The 25,716-nt window shown below is 38.2% G+C and overlaps 1 protein-coding gene across 4 annotated transcripts in view; it reads left to right on the top strand.

Annotated features, from left to right (window-relative positions):
- The window catches only part of LOC120776391 (phosphatidylinositol 4-kinase beta), a 139,483-nt gene that overhangs the window by 73,818 nt on the left and 39,949 nt on the right, over positions 1–25,716 (top strand). For 3 of the 4 annotated variants that reach the window (XM_040107003.1, XM_040107005.1, XM_040107004.1), the window contains one exon: positions 7,273–9,027. In XM_040107003.1, the coding sequence (XP_039962937.1) occupies positions 7,679–9,027 (1,349 nt within the window). In that variant the 5' untranslated portion in view covers positions 7,273–7,678. Of the gene's footprint in view, positions 1–7,272; positions 9,028–25,716 lie in introns of those variants that run through there. The other variant, XM_040107006.1, reaches the window with a different exon arrangement.

Genomic DNA, 25,716 nt, shown 5'->3' with positions numbered 1-25,716 from the left:
ACCGCTTATTGCCATTTTTTCGCTAGAGATATTATTCCATCAGTGTAAAACTTTCAGGGTAGATCGAGATTTCCAGAGCGGAAACCAGTGAACCATTGTTGTGTTACATGAACCGATACAGCATCGTCTCCGTACACTTTACAAATTTCATTGGTGGCTTGCGTGGCATTCTTGCGGTTTTTATACAAAAATTTCAAAATATAGCGAATTTCTTCATTATTTTCACTCAGTTTTGAACAGCTGTAACTTTTTTTCAGCTTCCTCGAATTTAATTTTAGTTAATTGAAGCTTAAAATCTCACCTTTCTGCACGACATATATATGTATGTATGTATATCGACTGCAACGACATACATATGTATGTATGTATATTGACGAAATACGAAAAGACTTTTTCGACTACCGAATATTTGCCAAAAATAAAGGCGCGGAAACGCCCATTTGTTTATATCGGTCATAAAGATAGAAAAAGTTCTATTTGAAGTACATACACTAGGGTGGTTCATTTTTAGGCAATATTTTTTTAAATTATGCACAACTAAAGCTATAAACGAGTTTGCCGCATAACATAAATAATATAAGAAAAAAAATTAAATTAAAAAAACTGCAGGTCGGCGAAGTAGAGACTGACGAAACAATGGCTTGTCCTGGTGTGCAGGATATAAATCCTTTCCATGACCTAAAATAGAAATTTATGCGAAGTCAGTGAAGAGTAAAAGTGTACTATGTATGCATATGTATCGCACTACGAAACACTTTTGAAAAAATTTTTTTTTTTACAAAATGGTGGAGGTTTGAAAAAAAAGTTTCGTATTTTCCGTTTTTTTGTGGTTCGGAATTTTTTAAAAATAAAAAAAACTCTTTCGAAAGCTCTTCGTAGTGCGATACTATAATGTATAAGAAAGCTCTGTGTAAAATTTCATGTGAATCGGTTGAGTAGAACTTGAGATATCATGCACACCGTTTTTAGAAAAGTAGCTACATACTCGTACATTATATGTACATATGTACATATATAGAAAAACGAGTTTAAAGTTTGAGAACTAGTCGCGCGCAGTCGGAGTCGGAGTCACCAAATGAGCTGTAACTCGGAAAATAATTTGAATTTCGAAAAATCCTCTTAGGGACATTTCCTTGAAGGGTTATACTAAAAAAATATGAAAAAAAAAAACGATTTTCTTGAATTTCTAAACAGATTACCCCCTTAAAGTCTTTAATCGGACTTTTTTTATTTTTTATAAAATAGTTTTGCAGATAGCAGAGTTGCAAAATTAAAGCTTAAAAATGGAACACCCTAATATACACACAATCATATTTAACACACACGCTCTACAAGCTCCCGAATATACATGTGCACACATACTTACACACATATTTGTACGCTTGTGCAGCTCGTTTAATTAAAATTAATTGATATCATTGACTTCCATTATGAAAAATAAATTGAATGCGTGAAGTGATAATAACGATACCGAAAAATATAGCAAAAGCGTGCGGAGATACATACATACATACACTAATCAGTAATATATGCACATGTGCATGTATGTATGTACCTAGCGAGAATAAATACGAGAACCTTGCTTTCATTTAAAATAGTTTTTTTTGTTTTTTTTTTTACCTTTTAGCCGATGCTATTAATGTGTCGCACCCTGTACACAATAAATTTATTCTCAATAGCCTGTTTTTTGTTGACTAAATTATTTAAATATTTTCTGTGTGCCATATTTTTATTATGCTGTTTTTTTATATAATTATAAAAATATTAATTTAAAAAAAAATCATTCAATAAACAACATTCATGTATGCCGCTCATTAGCCTTGCGCACCGGCACAAGTTCGCATTGTTCACACAAATCTTTGACTTCGCGGCGTCGACAGCGAGCGCACACATTCCTTTTATTGTTTACCCACGCTGCTTATTAGCCTAGCCTTTCATATCTTATTTATGTGACCCCAATTATGGAACAGGGACAATGTACTCGCCTTTACCTTGCGGCCTACAATGACAACAACAGAAACACCCCCGTTTTCACACACACATACACACACGCCAATTCAATTTGTCGCGCTGCCATAAATGCCGCTACACACATACATACGCGTCTCTTTGTGAGTGGGCAACAACGTGCATCGCAAATTAAGTTTCCGTGCAAAAATTCACAATTCTTTCTTGTGTTTTCGATGTTTACTTTCCATTTTACTTTACACTGTTCAGTGTTTACCTTTCTCGTCGTCAGCGTCCAATATTTGCGAATTGTTGCACTTAAAAAAATCTAAGAAATATGACAAACTTTAAAAAATATAATTTATTCTGTCGTAAAAGTAAATAAAGTCGCACATTCGTATAAATTACTTTCAAAATTTATTACCCTGCCACACGAACAAAAGTTTGCCAGATGTCCGACAGCTTCACTTTCCCACATTGTCAAGGTTGGCTATCGCAAGGTTTGCGGGCTAGCTGAAGTAGTTGAAATATGACAGCTGCAGGTGGCAGGACAAATGGAGAAGATTAGAAAAAAATTAATGCTGTCTGTATCGCAGTCGGTAAATCTTCTCGGGTTGTGAAATGTGATTTATATTTATTGTTTAATCTCGATTTTCTGCAGCATGAGTTTGCAAAGTAAAATCATAGTTGTAAATTTATTTTCAACTTTACTGAAGTTAGAAATGCAATCAGTTCCTTGATTGTCCTTCTCACCTCTGGTTCAGCTGCTACATTTTATACAACATCTTAAGATATTTTTGTATATACATATATAAATATTTGACCCGACACTTCAACAGTAGTAAAAAGAAATTATTTTAAGAAAATGTGCATTTAAGTCAAAATCACAAGACAACAGTCAACAATTTTGTTAAAGCTCTGACCGAAGTAAATATAAAAGGTGGTCGTCTACTAGGCGCCGATTGTCAAATATTCTCACTAAAAAGTAGATTATGTATACTACATTATATGTATATTAAGTAGGTATTACATTGTATTAGAAATCAATATCATTTCATAGTTGACCCGCCAGCAGAATCCTAGTGATTCATAACCACAAAAGCGAGGTAAACATTTTTGATATTGCCTACATTAAGTGATATATTATTAAAGTTTTCCTCTTTATTTGACGCCAATTCGAGATACGCAGTCCAGCCGGGTCCTTCTCCACCTGATCTTTCTAAGAGAGTTGAGGTTTTCCTCTTCCTCTGCTTCCCCCGGCGGGTACTGCGTCGAATACTTTCAGAGCGGGAGTGTTTTCGTCCATTCGGATGACATGAACTAGTCAGCGTAGCTTTTAATTCGCTTAACTATGTAAATGTCATCGTATATCTCATACAGCTCATCGTTCCATCGAATGCGATATTCGCCGTGGCCAACGCGTAAAGGACAACAAATCTTCCGCAGAACCTTTCTCTCGAAAACTCGTAACGTGGACTCATCAGATGTTGTCATCGTCCATGCCTCTGCACCATATACCATAGCAGGAAGGTCATAATGAGTGACTTTTAGAGTTTTGTTTTTGTTCGTGGAGAGAGGATTTTACTTCTCAATTGCCTACTCAGTCCAAAGTAGCAGCTGTTAGCAAGAGATATTCTGCGTTGGATTTTTGTCTTGATCTCGTTCACTACCAGACCCATTTGCTTCCCTTCCTTATCCAGACTGGAGAATACAGAACAATCGGCGTACGCCAGTAGCTGTACGCTCTTATAAAATATCGTGCCTTCTCTATTCAGCTCTGCAGCTCGAATTATTTTGTCCAGCAGTAGATAGAAAAAGTCACACGATAGGGACTGGCCTTGTCTGAAACCTAGTTGGGTATCGAACGGCCCAGAGAGGTCCTTTCCGATCATGACGGTGCTTTTGGTATTGATCAACGTCAGTTTACAAAGCCGTATAAGTTTTGCGAGGATACCAAATTCAGACATCGCGGCATAAAGGCAACTCCTTTTCGTGCTGTCAAAAGCAGGTTTGAAATCGAGGAAGAGGTAGTATGTGTCGATCCTGTTTTAATGGGTCTCTTCCATGATTTGATGCATGGTGAATATCTGGTCAGTTGTTGATTTTCCAGGCCTGAAGCCACAATATTAAGATTCAATCGATATGTTGACATTGGGCTTTAATCTTTCACACAATACGCTCGATAGAACCTTATTGGCATTTTAAGAATGCAGAAAAATTTCAAAAACTAAAAAAGTTAAAAATTTCAAAAAATTCAAAGTTTTGAAGCTGATGAACAAATTTCAATCTTCCTAGCAATCTGAAACCAAAAAATATATATATTAATCTAGAATAATGCCGCGATGTCTACTTCTACGGAAAAGTTGGAAAATTTTTGTTCTCCATAAAATTGGGACTACCAAAGAGAAACAGTTTTTGTATCACATTTTTTTACTGTTTCGAATTTTATCAAAAGCGCAAAAATTTAAATTGGGAGGTATAGGTCGCGCTGCAATGCCTAATTGATAGAATTCGATTATAAAAATATCACATAATAAGTAAACATAAATACAACCGCCAATGACTCAATTATTGTCAAAATATTTATGTATGTATGTATCCCAGTAATAATAAATATTAACGATGTACAAATTAACGGACCTCCACCACCTTCACGTATTTGCTTTTATTAAATTATCGTTGACTGAAATTAGCGTCTCATTAACATTGTCGCCACACCTATTTACATACGATTTTTTTTCGTTCGTCACTTAGTGGCACTTGCTGAATTTGTACTTGGACACATTTCAATCGATGTGCTTTGTTACTCGCGCTCGCTCGCTTTATCTCTTCACCGTTCGCAACGGCATTACCAAGGACGCCCCAGTTACGTCTTGTCGTCTGTTTGTTCTAAGCGCCTAATCATCAAGTTAGCGCTTTTATTACACAAGCGTACACGATGATTTGGCGTCGCCGTTGGCTGATGGAATTGTCTGTCTGCGAAATAATACGATGTAGTTACACATATAGTATAATCACTGATCGATAAGCCAACAAACTGATTGCCGTCTGTCTATGCGATGGACTAACAGTAGGATTTTCACTTGCTGTCTGCTTTCGGCTCATATTCTATATTGCTTATTTACTACACATACATATACATATGTATATGTGTTTAGAGATGTATGATGTATGATGTCGGTTTGTACGGCTTTCGGCAGTTGTCATCGAAATTGCGCGACAATGAGTCAGCAACAGCAGCGGCAGTAGCGGCAATGTCACATCAGAATAACCATGGCGCAAATGTCGCACACACACCTACACCTATACATACATATGTATGTTTATGGTATTTATATTTAGTGCTTTGGGAGACTTGCTGTCTACGCTATGCTCGAATGCTTTGTAAATAATTACGCCTGTGGCATGCCTCGTCGAAGTAAGAATAAATATTTTTGTATTTCGGAAATAAATATTTGTATTAATATTTCCTTGACAATAACACTCTTTGGCTAACTCTGTCGAGCTAAACTAAATTATCGACTGATTATGCCTCAATTTATTACCGCTTTTACGTTGTTACTTCGTATAATGAGCATGAGATGGTGTGCCGTTACTTCTACAAAAAGCAGAGTTGGATTTGTATATGATTTAACTTGTTTTGAGCATGAAAAGTTGATATTGTACCCGCATGACGTGATATTGATGTGGTGATGTTTGGTATGACATTTTGGATATTGTGTTGTGCGATCTGTTCTTGGATGATATAAATAATTATGTACATATATATTTTTTGTACATATTTTTAGCATTTGGAGTGATATAAAATAACAGAAAAATTTATATTTTTCTATAACTCAATAAGCAACATCATATGATATTGATATGATATGCTATTGAACATCACCATGTGATGAAAGATTATAAGTTATGATTTTTTTATATTATATTATACATTTTTATTGTTTTCAGAAAATTTTGGTGTGAATTTTTTTTATTCATGAAATACATATAATCTGTTGATGTGACATGCTGCGAGTCATATTATGTGATTACATGTCGTGATATCTGATGGCATTATGTTTTAAATACTGCTGTATTATTTTCTCACGATATAAAACGATATATTAAAAAGTTGGACTATAGATTTGATCATTTACATACTATATTTAAAATTGCTCCGATTTGAACTGGCGAATGACATCGCGTTATGTTTTGATCCAATGCCTGAATCGAAGCGGGATTGTCCGCATAGACTTTGGACTTTACATATCCACACAGGGAAAAGTCTAACGGTGTGATATCACACGATCTTGGTGGCCAATCGAGCGACACAAAACGTGAAATTATCTGCTCACCGAAGTGTTCTCTCAATAAATACTACATTGATTGATGCGATGTGTGGGAAGTGGAGCCGTCATGTTGAAACGTCAGGCATCAGCTTCAATTTAAAGCATTAAATAGTCGGTTATCTTGGCTTGATAGCGGACGCCATTGACGGTTACGTTCTCACCGGCTTAATTTTTGAAGAAATATGGACCGACAATTCCACTGACCCACAAATCACACAAAACCGTTGCTTTTCCTAGATAAAATGACAGGTCTTGAATTTCTTCAGGTTGCTCTTCGTTCTAAATGCGGCAATTTTGGTTGTTTACATAACCATTGAGCCAGAAATGAACCTCACCGCTGAACAAAAATTGTTCCAAAAAGTCGGATTTTCTTGGATTTTCTCAAGAGCTCATAGAACAAAGTGGTGACGCTTAAGAAGTTGGAGGGGGCTCAGTTCTTGCACAAGCTTTATTTTCTACGCTTTGAATTTAAAATCTCGACGTAAAATGCTCCAAGTCGTTCCATGCGCCAGTTCGAGTTGCTGCGAACGGCGCCGAATCTACTCTCCACGGTGTACACTCTCAATTATGGCTGCTATATTTTCTTTACTGCGTGCTGGACGTGGTCTATTCGATCGAATGTTATCCAATAATGAATGCTGGGTCTCAAGACTGTTGATGGTGTTGCGAATAGTACGTTCAGTAGGTCGATTATGTTGACCATAAGTTGAACCAAGCGCGCGAAATGCATTCTTTCCAGAACTTGAATTTTTGTAAAAAAGTTGAACGACTTGTAAACGTTGTTCAGGCGTAAGTCCTTCTATGATGAAATGCCAAACAATAGTTAGATATCTTTCCATAATCTAAGTCGATAGAAGTAGTTTGTGTGCCGCGATGTCTCAAGATGGTGTGATGTGGATTTTAGTTTAATTCTCCACTAGCTTTTAATATTATATGTATCTACAGTATATTTATGGCAACTTAAACTAAATATCGCTTTCTTTTCTTTTTTCAGATTGTTATCCGTAACGCCTTCAAGATGCCAAACGAAGTAGCAGTCGTATTGTCCTTCAACAGGCCGATGCCATTCAGAAACGCGTCCCAATAGTTTGCAATTATATAAAAATGACTTAGAACTACGCCAAATCGTTTTGGGACGTCTGGAACTGATTGATATTTATTGCACGTACAGTGCAGTTGTGATTGAAAGCGAAGAAGCACTGCGCAGCTAATGGAAAATGGTTTAGTGGACTCTACAAAAATCTACGCATAAAGTATCACATATCCCACTTTATTAGATTTCCAACAACAAATATCTTCTGATACTGCACACTTATGTATACTTAATAGATACAGTCTCCTTTAGAAATCAAAAAATACTCATTTCTCGTGAACACATACTCTAAGCACAAATCGCCAATATGAATTCCGTAATCTCCGCGTTTAAAACGAAAAAGAATTCCAGCAATTCTGCCGCAGCCAATGACAAGTCCACTAATAACCTCGGCACTCTGAACACCACCAGCTCCGTCAGTGCGAAGAAGAAGGCAATTAATGCACAGGATAACGGTTATCAGTATCTGCGACACATACGCGAAATCGAATCCGCCACCAAGATGTTGTCGCCCGTCGTGGTGGTCGATGACTTTCGACCGCCCTGTGTCGATGTGGTCGATCACGCGCCCGCCACCGTACGTTTGGCAGCAGCTTTGGATTCAACATTACCAGCCGACTACAATATGAACGGTGCGAAGTGTGCGTTGTTGAATGGTGGCCCTGTTGCTAGTGGTGGCGAAATAATTGTGCGAGTGGGAAATATGAACGCAACTAATTTTGTAGCAAATGTGGAGAATGGCAATTGCAGTGAAACACCCGCCAGCAAGACGATGACAAACGGGCAGACGACTCAAAGTCCACCAACGCCCAGCAGTCCGGTGGCGCAGCTGCTCGACGCTGACGATGATGAGTCAGAGCACTCGACAGCAGCATGCACGAGTAGCTCCAGTGAGCAAAGCAACAGCACGGTGGTGCATAGTCCAACGGGCTTACGTGTGGCGGGGACAACGGGTGCCAAAGTCGCGTCTACCGCACAAGCCAGTCCAGCAAAAAGTCTGCGCAGCAATTCCTCAACATCGTCCTCATCCTCCACATCCACCTGCACCTCTACCAACTCTGCCGCCAGCACATCAGCATCTTCATCTATTGCCGCCATATGCAATTCCGGACCGAGTTCGTGCAGTTCGACTACCAGCTGTGATGCGACTACGCTAGCCAACTCTTCGCCACACAATTCCACATTAACGTTGTCGTCGTCGACGGGCAGCGGCGCTAGTGTCGCATCGACTTCATCTTCGCCCACAGAGCAGCTGATCAGCGCCAATGCAGCAGATGCCGATTATGTGCCTGCGTTTCTGAAGTCTGCGCCCGTCACATTGCCCATCATCATGCCGAATGGCAACAGCAGCTTGGCGTCGATGCCACCACACTACCACGGATACGGCTTGAATGGTGGTGGCGGTGCGGGTATCGGTGTGTGCGGTGGCACACCCGTTAACTCGGCTTCCACGACGCCGAAGCACGTGCGTTATCCAAAACCGCGTTTGAGTTTGAGTCGCTTCATCAATCATTCGATGCCGTCGGTGCATGGACGACCGAATCTGAGTGTGGCAGGCGGCGCAGCAACAGGCGGTGCCGGCGCGGGCGGGGCGGCGGGTACAAATCCGCCAAAGCGCATTTCGACGCATCAGCGGAATTTGAGTTTGGACTTTAGGTGAGTAAACGACAAAGTTCTCTCTCTTTCTACAATTTAAGTCTACATCCACTTCATACTTAATACAATTTATGGAACGTGCAACGTCTTTGCAATCAGTGAGGCAGAAGCTTCCAAATTAAATTTAGCATTGCTGCAAACCATTGCTGTGTGCGGAATTACGATTTGTCATTGAATGCTGGCGACAACTGCTTAGTGAGGCGCTTAATAGTTTCTCATAAAAAAAATTTGGTCGCGAAAAGCAATTTGCTGCATTTTTTCGCTGTATCATATCAAGAATTGCTTCATTCGCTGAAATCGACGCTCTCTGCGCCTTGGATTCGCAGCATGCTACACAGTTTTATTGTAAAGGCGTCACTGTCTGCTTCACGACCGCAAATATTTTCAATTTTACTCTTTCTTGAATTTCCTTTGAAAATTGATTTGCATCCGAAGGTTATGACTTGTAATTAAAACCACAAAAATATTTATATTTATTGGTTTCTGATTAGAACTTGTATTGCGTCAGCTCGTTCAAAGGTGGAAGTGGTGTCTCGAGTAACTCGGATAATAACATTTGAGGTTAAAATTGAAATATTTTGTTTATTGGATTTTGTGGCTTCGTGTTGATTGTGAAATATTTAAGAGTTTATTTCCGGAAGAATTCATAAGAATTACGCATTAAATCTTTAAGCTGAAAATATTTTCATTAACACCAATTTAGGGCAAATCCGTAGCCACAGCTTTAAGAACTCTTTGTTTGAATAAGACATTGAATTTCTCTACGGTGAGCTGGAAGCTGAAGGAATGGCTCGTTTTAAATTACATAAATAGCAAGCAGAAATGCTCTCAATAGTTCAAATTTAAAATTTGTACGCATAATGGCTGAAGTAGCGCATCCACGACTGACGAATTTTCCTGCAGGTCAGTGACATCCGCAACTTTCGACCAAAAATGTGGTCCGAAATGACCACAAAAGCGTTTGAAATTTAATGGCAATGCAGCTGAGGAAATAGACTGCGTTCAACCACAATGTTTTTCAGTCATTAAATGTGATTTCCGTCATTGCGAATGCATTCATTTACTTGTATGAAAGCGATAAAGCTTAATGAAAGCTCTGCCGTAAAAAGTTATTATGAAAGCGACTTTGTTTATAATTTTACTACATATGCACATATATATGCTAAAAAATATTGATTAAAGTTTCCTGGCTGTGTTTTTATTCAAATTACGCTTAATTCTTTGCAAAATCCCGGCTTAAGCCTCGGGCACTCGCATTCACCTAAGTGTGCGTATGTGCAAATATATGCGGGAATATCCTTCGCTTTTATTAACCACGTGTTTGTGGCTAATTTATGCGCGACCAACCCCAAATCGAACAAACACAACTAATCAATTAGCTTACAAAGTGGATTCTGCCGACTGCTTCCCACACTAAAAAAGCACTTTGTAAAAGTTTGTACAAGCAGCGAGCCTTGCCAAAGGGCCACGTTCCATGTCGTTTTATGTATACCTGAATGTACATATGTGGGTATAGATATGACAAAAGCACAACCAAGTACCAAAGGGCGAGTAGCCCTAGGCTTCACTGAACGCAAGGACAAATAGATGTACATTTACCGAGCGCTGAAGTAAAGTTTTATATATGCGAATGTCTTGTTTGTCTGTATGTGCGCATGTGTATGAATGTGCGTGTTTTTGGGTGTTGGTCTACGCAATTAACGAATTGACCGAAAGACTCACTAACAAAGGCCAATTCATTAGGCAAATAGAGTCGGTTTTTTATTTCCGTCACACGAGCGCATAGCACACAATGTCAAATGAATAAAGAAGCACGAGCTGAAGTGTGGACTCTACATATGTATGTATGTATGTATGTGTGGTATTGCTGTAAATAAAAGACAAAATTGGGGGTGATGTACTGGCTTTTAAAGAGACGCGCCATGAAGAATGCTAATGAAGGGCTGAGCATACTGTCTGTAGGTATGGACGGACATACATACATATGTGAATGGCATAAATAGGTGGGTTGTGATTGTAATCGAAACTTGAAGGCGCAACAGGCGTAATAGAGAGCATATAAACCTTTTTAATACACTGCTTTATGGGTTTTATGGAGTAAAGCATTACAGGATTGTGTAAATTATACTTCCTTTGCTGTGTATGCCAAGATTCAATCCATTAGGCATACAATGTGTATAAGAAACTCTTCTTGATTGGCACGCCTGCACGTCTTATGATTTCTGTATGGTTTGTTCGAGCCGTATATATGCGACTATCTATGAAGAGCTGCTCTGTAAAGGCATTTTATGGTTACAGAAGAATTTTTCTCAAGCAAATTTCGCAATAATCAAATTGAGTTGAGGCGAGCTAAATCGTTTGAAAAAACACTATGACAGACTCACGAGTACAGGAATCCCAATCAGAAATAGTAGTACTTCTAGATTTTGATAGCTAAATCTCGTCAGCCGTTCATCAGTGTGTCTTCTATGCGGTAAGTAGCGGCATCGTGCGGGAAACTCTATGCGTTATCTGTCATCAGTCTCCTTCTCATGTAATATCTCCGCCGCAAATCGCAGGCTGTGATGTCTAGTGAACCTTTAAAATACACGCAAATACCTTAACATCCTTAAAGCACCGACCATCCGCATACCACAATTTGTGGCCTCAGCACAGCGACCTAGCCAATGCATTCGCCATTGCACCAAAACACTCGTACAATAACAACAACAACACAATTAAATGCAATGAAAGCATAAGCAATTCTATGAATGCCAAATAATTTGGTATTCAGTGGTGTGCCCCCGTGAAGACTCAAAGGAATATAATTAAGAACGTAGAAATTGAATGAATACAACCGAAACACACAATGTCGGTATAAAAAGTGCTCAATTGGAGAAGCGATGGCATCGGTGCAGGCGCAAGTGAATGTCCTCAACGTAGTAAGATAGCTTTACGTAACTGTAACTGTTGTTGGTTTGTTTGTTTGTTTGTGGCAGCGTGCAGACGCTAGTTTAGTAATGGCGAATCGTACATTAATGCAGTTGTACATGCATACCAACACACACACGCATAAATATATGTAAGTGTATGTGTGTTTTAGATTGGGTTGTTTGCCTACGCGTCGACAAAAGATACATTTGCGTAATTGCATACGTCACATAGCAGATAGTGAATTGCTTTTGCCGCCGCCACCGACATCACCGGCCCCAACACAGCCGCACCGCCCCGCCCGTAAGGCACGCTTATGTGCGTGCATCGGTTTTTAATAGAAATTGAATGGCAACTCCAATGAATTTGTGTCGGTTCTTGATCGTTGTTGGCGCTTAGCAACAGTTGCAAATGCTGGTACGGACTTTAGCTGGCTTCAATTTGGCTTAGTCAGATTCGATAGCTTAACTTTAGGCAGAATTATTGCTGAAATGTTTGAAACACACATACATATATGTGAACGCTGTGGTTCTATTGAAATTGGAAATTGAATCTTGTAAGCTTAGATCTGTTCACGGTTTTCTATGGAAGCCGTTAGCCGATGGCTCAACGAATATTCAGCCACGTTAGAGTAATGCAGCTCTCTTTCCTGAATAAGAAGGACAATATTTTGATAGAATTTTGATTATTTCGAATCATTACAAAACAATAAGAAACAATCTGTCTCCATTTGTAAACTCAAATAACTAAAACTCGTATGTCCTGTGCTTCTCAGACTCGAAATTTACGGTGGATGATGACAGCCGATAACTCAAAATTCACAAACGCTCACAAAATAATAATTTATTAATAAGAAATCATATTGCTTGTTAAAAAGTAACTTCATTAAGATTTATTATCTAGTCGATGCCGAAGCAAGTGTTAACCGTAATGGAAAACATTTTCTTTTTCATCAAAACAGAAACACCATCGGAAATTTTGCTTTCATTCTGAGTCATGAGTTCTCAACTTTTTCACTATTCAACATTGTTTCCGCAACATTTTTCGTGCATTTCTTTAATTTGGTCCCCGTTGCCACAATTTTTTTTTTTTTTTTTGTTTAGCCTAAGAGCAGCAATTTCGTTCAGTCTATTATTTTAGCGCGTCTAGGCGCGTCCAACGTAATTGACAAGCCACACAGCCACAGACAAAAGCGGGCGAAATGATATGAACGAAACAAATGAGAAAAGAATTAAAACAAAAACACTTTTCTTTATTACCTTTCGTGTACTTCATTTTGGGCGTAACAATTTGAAACTTGAAAGCACAGCGGGGGGTAGTTCTATTACATATTTGCGGTTGCAAACTTTGACAGCCATGCGGAGGGGAGCGATGTTTATAGGTGGGTGAGCGGGAGGACAGGTGTGTTGGTTCGCATACCTTACGATATAGTTTGGCGTCCACTTTGGCGCCAGTCTTTCAGCTGACGAGCTCTGGAAATATGCATGGCGCCTACTGCCTGCCACAAGCAACACGCAATGAACTGACAGTACGTACAGCTCAGCTAGTTGAACGGTCTGCAGTACTCGTACACGCCGCACCCCAAAAAGGAAGTTGCCATTTACTTACTTTCAAGTAAATGTCTATATGTATATATGTATATAAGGGTGAGGCGGTAAGTGGCGTGAGTCATGCGACCAACACAACGATTGCCACTTCGTGCGCTTCAATCAACTTTCTCATGCACTTCGTGTATGTCGTCCTTTGCCATCGAAGCCTTGGCTTTGACGTTCAATGACAAATGAATGAAATTTTTCAATAAAATTTAATGAATATAGAAATTGCTGTTATTACTTTGCTGCGATAGTTCAACGTTTTTAATGCCGTTATTTTTATTTTTTCAAGGCGATTGTGACTCCTAATTGCTTTTAGCTAGCAATTGGATGTTGTTTATATTATTTGCAAAATAATATATCACACTTTAAGTTAGTGACGAGGAGGCAACCGAAAAGTACCGGCACTGTCAGTGAGAAGAGTTGCGATAAAGTCTCGCTAATTTTTGTTTGATTTTCACCCTAGGATTAAAATTTTGAAGAGTCTCAAAGAAGGCTTTTACATTCTTAACATATTTTTTGATTCCTAATTGTTTAGAAAAAAATATGTAATAACTGCAATTTCCAATCCCGATCCGTCGGAACTTTCTTGATCTGTCAGACTTTTTAAAACCTGGAAAAACACATCAAATCGAAAAGACCTCATTAATGTAATTAAACCAAAGAAATTACTTCAAAACTTTGGCATTCATATACATATATTGTACTACATGACAGCTACCGTTAATTTACACTACCTGCATATCTAACTTCTATAAAACGCCCGCCAAGGGTGTGTTCTGGTATGACGCCGTCGATTGCGTGATTTCAAACCAGTTGCATGTCTTAATCCTCACCCATATCACTGCTATGTCCATATGTATTTATTTGCGAAATTACATATGTACATATATGTAAGTATGTATATGGAGTCGCTATTGTTTATTGCATCACTTTTAGGTTTGTCCTCTGCGCTCGTAAGACTTATGGAGACTTTTATATACATACATACATATATAGATTTACTATGCATTTTGCACGCCATAACCGGCGTAAGTGCTTTGCTGTCGCCCGTCACAATTCTGCCCTCCTTGCAATGCGTTTTCTCGTCGAATTTCATTACCACATTAAAGACCCTTTTTGATTAAAATGTGATTTTTATATGCTCACATTTCCCACTGCAAAATTGAAGTTTGCTTATGTTAGTTGGCGTTGAAAAAATTGCAGAAATTTTATTTGTGTGTGTATGTGTGTTTGTGCGAATTTCCTTTTAGCTGCAGCGTTTTAGTGCGCAGTAATGCTGTTATAATTCAATTTGCATGCCAGACGCGTTGTTGACACCGAGAAAACCAACAAATCGTATGTGCCAACAGCAAAGCACTCCTCTTCAAGCAAGGCGAACATTCTCCTGTTAATGTTCATGTTGAATTTTATGTTATGTTATTATGTTGATGTTAAAGCAAAAATGTGCAATATGCTGTTGGATGGGTTCTGCCATTTCAGAATTTAACAGCGATGTTAATAGTTATATTTAATAACTGAAAGCCGTACCAGTTTTTTTTCAATTTTGATTACAAATTTTAAAAGTTTTTAAATATTGTTCTGTATAGATATCAGCGAGTTTGTCGTGACTGAGTGCCAAAAGAGCAAGCAACTAATAGGTCACTTTGAAATGAACTGTATCTTTATCTTCTGACGTATCTGTAAAGAAAGTAATAGCATTTTTACACGATAATAGTACCTACATAAAATCTGCCGAAACCACTTATTGGCAGTTAAAAAATTGACTTATTCATTATTGTAAGTAGAAAATTTTGATAAAGAAATAACACACAAAAACGACAAATAAACATTTACTGGACAACTGTCATTCTTACCATTTGTGAACGATAGAAAATGTTGAAAATTTTTCTGATTCGAGTGCAACATTCTGAGAAAAAACATACGAACCTCTACAAAGGTTGAAGAGAAAGCACGGAAATTAGGCAGCCTGAGCCTGAGCATGGGCCGGCATTAAAGCAAAATTTTTCTAAAAGGAATAAAATGCTATAAGTAATTGAGCCCTTGTTTATCCGAATAAGTATGAATATAGAGTAATTTCTTCTATAATTATAGAACAAACTTCCTAAGTTCTCCCTTCTTATCATGCAAAAATTTGAATTTTCTTTAAATAAATAAAAAAAATATATTTTTTTGAATTCTTCTTTTATTCGTGCCTCTGATAATGAAATGCTTTTGAGACTAGTTGAGAGTTATTAAAGCTCTTTCGTGGAAAAATTTATCAGAATTTTGTTTGAAACAAATGTATCCAGAAAAGCGTATCTGAATGTATCTTCTAGGTCTTAAATAAGTCCATTATTCAATAAAAATAATTTCGATTGCTTTTGACAGGTTTAAAAGTGCAACTAATCACTTTTTAAATAATCTTATGTATTATTATTTATTACACGTTATTTTATTTTATTTTTTTTCATAAATTATTGAATTTTCCTAACCTAAATGGCACTTCATCCTCTGCCCATGAATATTACACTTCACTTTCACTTCATTAAATTTACGAGCGTTTTTTATCTGATCTGTCAGTCCTACAATGAAATTAAAAATTCGTCTTATCTCGCCACATTCCGATTCGTTGCGCTTTTCTCACTGCACTCACTGCAAAAGCAATCCACAAAAAGCTTGCTGCATTGCCATTGTCCTTCACAAAAAATCTGTCTCCGCTGCTGTTTTACTTTATCTTTTCCCTTTCATCGGAAATTGTTGCATTTGCAATGGCAATAAAGCTTTTCTAACCGCCAAAGTCGAAAAACAAAAAATCGAAAAGTCAAAAATCAAAAACTGGGAAAGAAACAACAAAATTGACTGACCCACATGCCTGACACTTTGTTGGGCGTTTACATGGTCATTGGATTGACAGACAGAGCCTAAACCGACGGCGCCATATGTTGCTACTGCTGCCAACGTTTGATTGCTCACTTTGCACAGCGCCAGATAAATCGCTGGGGTAGCGTGCGGAACGCCCATATTTCTTTCCACTTTCAACACAACAGCAACAAAAAGTGTGGCAAAGTGTGCGAAACACAATCACTGCAAAATTTATTAACTTCTTTTTATTGGCAAAGTTGATCGCATTGCAATTACAATTCGTTTTCCAAATGCACTTGCGCTCTTTTTTTTCTTTGGTCTCCATTGGTGAACTGATTTTTTGCACACGCCGTGAACTCCATTATAACGTTGTTGTTGCGTAAATTTTGTGATTGTCATTTCAAAGTCAATTTGTTAGGATTTTACAGCCAGCGTATGTAGGTATGGTTTGTATATGTGTGCGTGTACGTGTGTTCGGGTGTTTGAGATGCGAATGTGCTTGCCAATTCAGCTGTGTAGCTTGCGGGCCTTTCCTCATTCTCAATGTACTTGTATATTTCGTAATTAAAGCCTTGCTCAGAGGTGCTGAACATTCGGACGATGTAATTCTACTTAGAAATGTTTGGCAATGACCAGATAATTTTTTAAAAGTAAAAATTTACTTTTAATGACTAAGACTCAGTTCTAAATACACGCAAATTTACCAGCTTCTGGTTTTAAGAGATTTCTTAAGATTAAGCTTATCTGCGGTAATATCTCAAAATATCTGGGTTAGGTTAGGTTAATCTGGTAGGCCAATAAGTCACGCTTAGACCAGTTTTGGTCCTTTACCAGATGGAGTTCAGTTGCTAGATCCAAGAGATCCTTTAGCATGCCTGTGCTTGAAGCGAATTTTAACAGACTCTGCGACCTCACTATCGATACCACTTCCAGTGTATTATACTGTGGAGACCCCAGATGCTTACAGCGTAGTCTTGCCAATGCGGAACAAGTGCAAAATAAGTGCTCCATTGTTTCCCTGGTGCCCTGCTCCACACAATTTCTACAGTCTGCGGGCGTGTGCCGCCACCAGACAGTAACCAGTTAGTATTCCTATCTTATTCCTACAGTCTTTACTATCGACTGTCAATAGGAATTTTGTGTACTTCCAATCTAAGGTTTTGCATATGACTTTTGCACGCAGGTAGCTCGTTCCATTGGGTTTTGATTTTCTTTACCATGCTTCTGTCGAGATCGTCGTATAGATAATGCATGGATTTCCCAATGTTGATCACGTTTTCGGATGTTAGCTGCACAGCATTCTTTGCTGTCTCGTCCACTATTTCATTGCTCTCGATGCCTTTGTGGCCTGGCACCCAGTAGAAGTGAAGTTGCTTACTTTTGGCAACAACTTCAACTACTTCCAAAGACACTGATGCCCTGCTTCCTAAGACACTTCTGGCCGATATGCGATACGAGGTTACTGCCTTAATGGCTGTCTACATAGATGTTGACTGTAGAATTGCCTGCAGGTTTATTAGAGGCCAGCTCCGCGGTAAAGCAAAGATCTCAGCTTGAAATATACTGCAGTGGTTCAACAACTTAAAAGGATGCCTTATGTCTAACTCTATACGAAGAACTCTGAACAGCATATTTCCGCACCAACTCCTTCTTCCATTTTCGAGCCATCCATATTGATGTTTAGAGTGTTGCGCGTAGCTAACATAACTTTACGGGTCATATAGTCGATCAAAATATCTAAAGTCGACTTAAGTTAATGGGGTCAATTTACCCAATACACGATCTTGTTTTCTAACACAAAAAGCTTTATGCTTGATCTTAAATTTTTCAGGAATTTATTTCTTAAGCTTAAGGCCACTTAAGCTACTTACTTTACATATTGTGGCATTCGTTTTCTTGTATGCTCTTAAAAGCAGACTCGCCTCTTTAATTGCTAAATAGTGCTATTATTACATTCCGCAAATTCTTTTAGTGTGACACCCACATACCTACATACATCTGAGTGCACAATTGACTTACTCTTAGCGCACAATTTGTCTCCCAATATTTATTCACTTACATACATAAGTACATATCTACTCTTTGACTCACATTTTCACTTTGCCGCCCGAAGATTGCTTTACTTCGCCGTGTTCTATGGTGTAAGGCCCCAGCTTTATGTGTACTTTTTTGCCGACGGCAATTGGCATTTCATGAAAAGCTCTAGACATATACATACTATATAAATATATTTAAATATTTGTTGTTTTATAAGTTTACTGTACATTTACTTGACGTTTTCATGTTTAGCGTTGTCGCCGTTGTTGTCGTTAATTTCGCGAATCACGACATTGAATGTGTCAAAGGCATCGAATTTGTGCGCCTGATTGCTTCCTCAAGGCGCTGTCGGTCCGTTCATCTGTCTGTTCGTCCGTCCGCCTGTCTGTCTATAATAAATATATTTTTATATGTTTGTATGTATGTCATTGATTGTCTGGTTGTCTTCAAGTTGCTGATTTGCTGCATAAATTGTGTACTCACCGCATCGACTTTATGTTTGTACACTTGTGAGTATGTAAGTATGTATGTTTATAAAATAAATTGGTCATAAAATAAATTCAGCTACTCAGAAAAAATGTATTTATTTAAAATAATGTGTCTGTATTTTAAATATTTTTACTCTGTAGTAAATACTCAAAAGCTTTTTTTCCTACTTTCAAAATGAATTTGCAAGAAAATTTTCCGAAAGCTTTCCTCTATGCTTCTGAATGGAGTTTTTCATTTTCAATATTGTTGTGATAAAATATCAGTTTATTGCTTATTTGTAATAAAGTTTCTTACTAAACCAACCAAGCATTGTGAATTGCAACATTTTAGATTGCTACACAATATAATTATTGCCACAAACGAACCCGAAACGAATATGCTTATGACACTTGACATGAATTTATTATTATTTGGAATATTCACACTCCTGTGCATACGCATACATATATGTATGTATTTACAAGCTCCTGCTTCCGTAGCTTTCGACATTCGCATGGAAATCAAACTTAAGTGTGTGTGTGCGTGTAAATGTGCGAATACCGGAAGGCTCTCCCACACACATTTTATTGACTCGACAATTTTCTACTTGCCATAGTAAATTTTTGCATTTATTGAGGCAAATAAAAGGTTATGAAATACTTGAACAATGTTGCCTACATAGGGTGTCAGTTGAGAATAAATTCAAATATTATTATTTTTTTCTCTGGTAGAAATCTTATAAAGTGCAAATATGTACATATGTATGTAAATATCCGTTTCAGTTTTCATAAATTTGAAAATTTTTGGTAAACTCGTTGCAGGGTTGTGTTAATGTAGTGAGGAGTGTGTGTGGAATATGAAAAACTTTTGTCAAGTACAATGATGATTTGTGAATCTATGTATATTATATGCTTGTTGGCAAGAAAACTCACATCGATTTTCGATAAGCTTTCAGTGTAGGGAAAACGTTATAAAATTTAAACAAAATTGAAACCAAAATTGAGTTTTGGTTATAACTTGGTTAGTAGGTTAGGTTAGGTTAAGAGATCGATCCTAAGAGGGATCTTATTGCGACAGCTTAATACTACCAATAACTATATCATAAGACCCTTACGGCTAATTTCGGTGGCTAATTTCAGTTTTGACTATATCTAATGATTTTAAAAATGATGTTGCTGGTGTTAAAATTTATAAAGTATTCGAAATTTTTAACTTTATATCTATCTTATCGATATTTGGTCAATCTCAAAGCGCAGGTTACCACCATTTTGTACGGTAAAATTTTTTTATTTGCTCTAGGAATGATTTCAAAACATTTAAAATCAGTTTCAAATTCTATTCTAATAAGAATTTAGAAGAATTCTTCAAATCTTTGTATCAAAATATCTGAATATGCCAACATTTGGCTAGTAGAAAAATATCAATTGAAAATAAATGTTTCCCTTTGCTCTGTTCGTTGACTTGGAAAAATTTTTGTTCATTTATCGGGGGTAAAAGGAATGTAGCAACAATAATTGGCATTTTATTGCTGCTGTTATCCGCCGAAGAATTTACATATTTGCACACAATGCGTTAAACCGTCAAATAACCAGCCGAAACATGCCGTTATTGCTGCCGCGCACCTTCCCTCAAATCATCATGGGCCCATTTTTCTCCCCCATTTGATTTCATTTGTTTATCCTTATTGACTCAACGCATCCTTGCTGACTTCATTGCTGTGTTTGTGTACATAAATTGCCAGGTCTTCCTGCAGCGCTAAATGGTCTTTAACACAAACCTGATGTATTATTATTGCCATTGCTGGTGTTTATCGCTTCTGTTTTGTTTTTGTAACTGTTTTTGTTTTTGTTTCTGTTTTTATTCAAATTTATCTTTTATCCTGTGGAATTGTTGCACCGCTCACCGCTTTGGTGTGCGTGAGGCGTGTGTCTCGTTTTATAAGCGAATTTCTGTTTGTATTCCCATTTTGCTGTTGTGCTTGCTGTTGCTGCCATGGCAACAAAGCAACAGAGTGCTCGTATTACATGTATAGCAGTTGCTCGCCCAATGAGCTTGTAATTGCGTTGAGCTTTCGAAAGTCAGCAGCGACATGCTATTAGCCACGCACTTCCTATTCATTCATGTCCTCTCTTTTTTTCTCTCCCTCTTGCTGCAACTCTTTCTCTTCTTTGAGGTGCTGCCTTTTTGTTTTCATTCATTTAACCTTTGAATTGTCATCGCTCTCGCCGTAAGCGCACCGTCTCCCAGCTTTATCTGTACGTATGCGTGTATACGTGGATTTCCGTTATGCGCTGCTTTTACTCCCACAGAAAGGGTGCGTGTGAAATTCCCGGATAATTGCGTAAATAAATTCCTTTTGAACATACCAGAAATGGCATTGTAGGCTGGCAAACTCTCCCGCCTTCACGACTATGAAGTATTGAAGGCCACACCCAAGGATACATTCTCATATAAATACATGTATATATGTATACAGTAGCGCCCCAAACATTTTTACCTTGGCTTTGTCTTGCATAGATATCATAACTCGGCTACAACCGCGTAAGCGTTGTCTCCGTCAGTAAACAAGAAGAATATGTATGTATATATGTACATATATCTCCTAGTCTAAGTGAGGTCTATACAACTCTCCATTCGTACGATCAGTTTTAGGTGTAATGAGTTCTAAAATACCTTTTGTTTTAAATTTTATAAAAAGTTTGAAAATAAAAAATATAATTGGATAGGTCTAGCTTTCAAATATTATACAATGTCGAAAATATTACCTTCTCTTCTTCTTTACTGGCATAGAAACCGAAGCCAGGTCCTTCTCCACTTGGTCTTTCCAACAGAGTGGAGGTCTTCCTGCTTCCCCCGGCAGCTTCTGCCTCCAATACTTTCGAGTTGGAGTGCTTTCGTCCATTCGAACGACATGACCTAGCCAGCGCAGGCGCCGTCTTTTAATTCGCTGAACTATATCAAGATCGTCGTATGCGATATTCGCCGCGTCCAACGTGCAAAGGACCATAAATCTTCCGAAGAACCTTTTTCTCGAAAACTCGTAACGTTGACTCATCAGGTGTGGTGATCGTCCATGCCTCTGCACCGTATAGCAGAAACGGGATGGTGAGTGACTTATAGAGTTTGTTCTTTGTTCGTTGAGAGAGGACTTTACTTCTCATTTGCCTACTCAGTCCGAAGTAGCATCTGTCGGCAAAAGATATTCTGCGTTGGATTTCGAGTCTGACAATGTTGTTGGTATAAATGCTGGTTCCTAGATAGACAAAATTATCTACAACTTCGAAGTTATGACTGTCAACAATGACGTAGGTGCCAAATCGCGAAGATGAAGACTGTTTGTTTAATGACATTTATTACATATTTGCTATATACTTCTAATTTCAAATATTCTAGTACTCAATTTTTGTATATAACTCAATTTTATTTCTTATTAGCAGCACACAGTTTCTGTCGTTATTTTTTAACCACCACTGTACAAATCTTTTACTGCCTAAGATAAATATGTACATGCATATATATTATATCTTTAATGTACCTCAAAGTCGTTTCCATTGCCGCTTTAAGGCAGCAGTTGTGCCTCACGTGCCGTAGCTTTATGTACAATTTCGTGCTGTCTGCCAATGAAGGATTTATTTAACTCATGTGGTTCGCCTCAAATGTCACCGAGTATTGTAGTTTGGTAGGCAAATAAACTGAGTTCGTCGAAAATTTCGAGCATTTATATACCGAGTACATATGTATGTATGGTATGTTTGTCGCGATGCAGCTTTCCTCTCCTAGTCTCATCCACAGGCGTCGTGCACCTTAACGCCAAAATGTTGGTTGCCAAAAATTTTGACTTACGTTTTCTCCTCTCTCCTCTTTCCTTCTTAATTTTCTTCTCCGTATACAGCATTCGTCCTTCATATCACAGTCGGCTCGCAAGCCCCTCGTACTCGATTTGCTCGCTTCGTTGAATTTCACTTTGTTAGCAACACACCCTTTATTGTGGCTTCGTTTTTGTTTTCAGCATCCCACACTTCCATTCTGACTTTTTTTTTAGATTTTTTTAAAGATTTCATTAACACGTTTATATATGAATTTTGCTACTGTAATTGTGCTTACCTTCATACTAATGTCACTCTGGGTTTGTCAGAGAGGAAGTATGTACATATATATAAAATGTACTTATATTTTAGCAGGTTTTAGAGACTCTTTTTCTCACTAAATTTTTAATTGTGCTTTGGGTCTCTGTCTCTGAAAATTTATTCCCACTTACATACATATATGAATCAGGGCACCATCCTTCTGAATAGTGCATATCATCAACTTTATCAAAAGTTCAGAATTTGTATTAATATTGGGTAGTCGAAAAAGTCTCTTCGTATTTCTAATCAAACTTTATTAAGACAGTGCGGTCATTAGAGCAAAGAAACGATGGTAATGAAAGAAACTTTTGCTGCACTGTGTGCTTAGCCTTAGCATGTCTAAATATTTTTAAAGTGTTAATAGTTGGTATAACTGCGCTTCAAAGCATAACTATAATTTCCCTCAAATACACTTGTCTTATTTAGTTTTGCAACATGTTGGCCTTTATGTACATACATACATATAAACATACTTTACATATGTTATATGTAAATTGAGATATTAAAGTTCTTCCTGGCGTCAGTTTTCTGGCGCTCCGGGGAACACAACTGTGCAGGTTTTCAGCTTTGCATGCGAGCGTCTTCTCATGTGTGCGCACAAATTAGAAATTCAGAGTTTCTTGTTGGTTTTATTTTTGCATTTTGCTTGGCCGACTGGTTGTCTTGAGTTTTATTACTCACACTGCAAATGCAAAAACTATTTGTTAGCGGTAATTTTCTTGCGCTTCCTGTGTAAGGCCATTAGAACTGAGAATTCTGGCAAGCTTCGCGTGTAAAATCCGCTCGGCACACACCCAATTTGCAAGCAAGGCGTTTGCCTGGTTGCCTCGTTTCATAACACGCCATTATGCCTCCAACGCTGGCGTACTCACATGCCAAATCTCATTATGTAGCAGTGTCGACGCCACTCGCAGGCGCATGGGAGCTCCGTGCACGCGCTGCCGGCGTCATTGTATAACTTCCATTTGCATGAATATAATATGCCAGTATTCACACGATTCCACATTTGCATTTGTACACCTCTCAAAACCGTCTACAAATGCAATGCATACGCCGTGCCCGTAGTATTGTGACGGCTCCACAATCGCAAGTTCAATGGCATCGCTGCTGACACAGCTGGGGCTATGAATGCGGCAGTCAGTTGTCGGGCGAGCGGCACTGTTGATAAAAAGTGGGCGCGCGCAACACTCGACTCCACACTCGTACACACAATCAATGTCATAGACAGACCACAACAGCCAAGTGGCAATTCGAGGGAAGTGATTGTATTGCTTCCCTATTACTCGGCCGTACCGAGTACTAGTTTGTAGGAGTATTTTGATTTGCCTCTTGAGCTCCACAGCTTTCTGTCATCATTATGCTATCATGTTCAATAGGACCATTTGCTGTACGCAAATTTAGAGACGTCTGCTGTGGTTACCGACTGGATACAGTGCTTTACTTGTAAATACATATGTACAGTTAGTTGGGAGCTATTCGTTGCGATTATACTTTTTCAAGTATTTCAGCATGTTTATCTTGTCGTATGAAACTTCTTTAGCTTAAAGTGGGATTCAATTTGAAAATTTTTGGATTCCTTGATCCTATAGCCGATTTCCAGGGGGACCACCGAAAAGAGGTGAGGCAGTTTTTCTGCTTATTATCTCAAATTCAAATTTATTATTGAGGTAGTGCAGGTTATGATCTGTAGGCTAGTCAAACTGTTGATTTTTGAAAAAAGGGCAGCTTTCCAAAAAAAGTTGATTTTTATGGAAAAATGAAGACTGCAAAGTGGCTTAAAAATGAAAATTATTATCGAAAATCTCATTAATTCGACCATTACCCGACAAATTTATTTAAGTAGCTTTATGAGAATTTTAAGTTAAGCGATCCAGCCGTTTCTGGAGAAATGTTCCTCTCCGACTCCGAAAAGAGAGTCTCGAGAAAAATGGATTTAAAGTTTTGGGAGCCAATTACACTAAGTTCATTTTTTTTTTGAAATACTTCAAATCTCCAAAAGTATTGTCCGAATCTATATCAGGTTTTTGGAGATATTCTCAATACAATTTTCGATACATAAGCAAAAATTATAATAATTTTTTTCATTTTCACCATTTAATTGAAGCTCAATTTTAAAAAACGTCATACAAATCTTTACGTCCGCCACTGTACGCTTGCACTTAGACCACATAAAGGCGTGCTGTAAGCATGACACATCACAGAAATCGTATATATACACACACACCACACCCTCTCCCATTCACTTTGACAAAGTCCTCATAAATTTTCAAGCTTTTAAGGGGAACGTATTTTCCGATTAAACTAAGCATTGGCCCCTCATACGACACAAGTAGCTAACAGTGTTAGGGCCAATGCCACGGCAGCCAACGCCACCACGACGACTGATTCACCAGCAGACGGTGGCAGTCTCGTTGCTGCGGCCACCTACTAGACTTGTTTGCTGCACACGAGCATATCATTGAACTGATCTCGTTTTTATTCGCGCTGATTTCCCTTTATTTATGGGCTCTTTTATTTGCATTCTCCCCCTTTTTTCTGACTTTAATTTAAAAATCAACTACCGGCGGCCGGTCACGACGGCGTCACTACTGTTTTTAGTGCCTGTGCCACTACAGACGCGTATGAGAAATGAAAATAAAAAACCGACCGGGGAAATTGAAAAACGCAAAATGCAAAAGAGTACTCCTGAACAACACTCGACAGCGCTTGCG

Source organism: Bactrocera tryoni, chromosome 5, assembly GCF_016617805.1.
Source record: "Bactrocera tryoni isolate S06 chromosome 5, CSIRO_BtryS06_freeze2, whole genome shotgun sequence".
NCBI classification, from domain to species: Eukaryota; Metazoa; Arthropoda; class Insecta; order Diptera; family Tephritidae; genus Bactrocera; species Bactrocera tryoni.
This window is presented reverse-complemented; position numbering and strand designations above follow the sequence as displayed.